Below are 1,686 nucleotides of genomic sequence, written 5' to 3' on the forward strand. Positions count from 1 at the left end.
AAATGTTGTGGAAATGAAGGCTGAAAACTAAAAGTAAACAAAAAAAAAGAAAAAATATATACGCATGTGTACTTAAAAGGGAAAAAAATCAAGACATTGATTTCAATGTAATTAGTTTTAATTTTAGTCTTATGTATTTAGTCCTATACAATAGTCCTATTGTATGTATTAAAAACATTTATTTTGAGGAGTTCACCAGACTGTGATTGGGGTTCATGACAAAAACACAAAAAATGAAAAGGCTAAGAAGCTCTGATCTATACCAATTCTGCACGGATAAATTTTGCTGCACAATTTGTTGTTCAGTCACATGTCACTTTTTTTTTTTTACCTCATTAAGGACATTCTTGGCCCTGACGCTTGCCATTTCCATCTCTAGCATATTTTACAGATGTGGAAATTGGGGCAAAAAAAAATTTAAATGACTTGCCCTGAGTCTGTCATAGCTGGCAAGTGTCTGAAGTCATATTTGAACTCAGGAAAATGAATTCTACCTAGCTGTCCAATAAACATAGAGAAACTCAGAATTAGAGTAAATTCTTTACAAATGGAAAGCATTATGATTGGTTAGAAAGTCTGAAGTATCATAGATGATGGAAAACAATATGCTAGCAACAATCCCTCCTTTCATCCTGTTGCTATGGAAAGCTCATGGGTGGTGTTCATCTCCATGGTTACTTAGTGTCAGTGATGACAGACCAGAATTTCTTTTTTTTTTTTTGACCATTGTGACATTTTTATTAACAAAAATAATCCAGCAAACGATATTTGCAGACGGAGACCACGGCGACCACTTTTTCTGCAAGTACTATCAGAGGGGATTGGAGTGACATCCTCAATCCTCCCGATCTTCACTCCAGAACTTGCCAGGGCTCTCAGGGCTGACTGTGCCCTAGGGCCAGGGGTCTTAGTCCTTTTTCCCCCTGTTGCCAGAAGTTTGATGTAAAGGGCAGTGATGCCTAGTTCTTTACATCTCTGGGCAACATCCTGAGAGGTCAACATATCAGCATAGGCAGAAGATTCATCTCTGACATCCTTGACCTTCATCCCACCAGTCATTCGGCAGATGATTTCTATGCCAGAGAGATCAGTCACATAGACAAAGGTGTCATTGAAGGAAGCAAAGGTATGGCAGACACCAAACACGTTCTCTCCTTCTGCAACTTGAGGTCCAAGGCTGATGACCTGCTCTGCCTTCTTTTCCTTCCCCTTGTGAGGTGCCATTGCTGCTCCTCCGCTTGGGCTGCCAACACCGGAAAGGGAAAGCAGAGGGTCTCAGACCAGAATTTATTAAAGAACAATCAGTGTTGCAGAGGTAATAGATAAGACTTCCTGGAATCTACCTGCACTCTTTAAGGACAAGACCTTTCTTCTAATTGTATATTGGCAGCAAGTGGTACAGAGCTAATGCTTTTCTTTCAGTTAAAGTGATTTATAGGGAAACATCTTTTAAACTTAACTAAAAAAAGAAAAACAGAACTTCTGGATTAATGAATTTCTGAATTTAACTTGAATTTAATTTAAAGAAAAATGACCAAGACAGTGACGAAATAGAATCCATTACAGAACGGCATGAGATATAAAGTAGTCAATATTGGATTTTCTCACTGTATTTATGCCTTTCCTATGTAGCCCCCTCTTTACGCTTAAGTATCTACCACCCTAGTACAAACACATTACTTCTAG

The 1,686-nt window shown here is 38.4% G+C and overlaps 1 protein-coding gene across 1 annotated transcript; it reads right to left on the reverse strand.

The window, feature by feature from the left end:
* Window positions 1-684: 684 nt before the first annotated feature.
* Window positions 685-1,259, reverse strand: LOC138176475 (small ribosomal subunit protein uS11-like). The gene has a single exon (XM_069107264.1). It carries the CDS (start codon window positions 1,222-1,224, stop codon window positions 685-687), a length of 540 nt encoding a protein of 179 aa, XP_068963365.1. The 5' UTR covers window positions 1,225-1,259.
* Between the last annotated feature and the right edge of the window lie 427 nt (window positions 1,260-1,686).

This window comes from Petaurus breviceps, unplaced genomic scaffold, assembly GCF_028583685.1.
Source record: "Petaurus breviceps papuanus isolate PSGF00001 unplaced genomic scaffold, PetGlider_PUasm1.0 89586, whole genome shotgun sequence".
Lineage (NCBI taxonomy): Eukaryota > Metazoa > Chordata > Mammalia > Diprotodontia > Petauridae > Petaurus > Petaurus breviceps.

Bases quoted from the DNA above. Each gene is read 5' to 3' on its own strand.
- LOC138176475 (XM_069107264.1), bottom strand. From the start codon at position 1,224: ATGGCACCTCACAAGGGGAAGGAAAAGAAGGCAGAGCAGGTCATCAGC.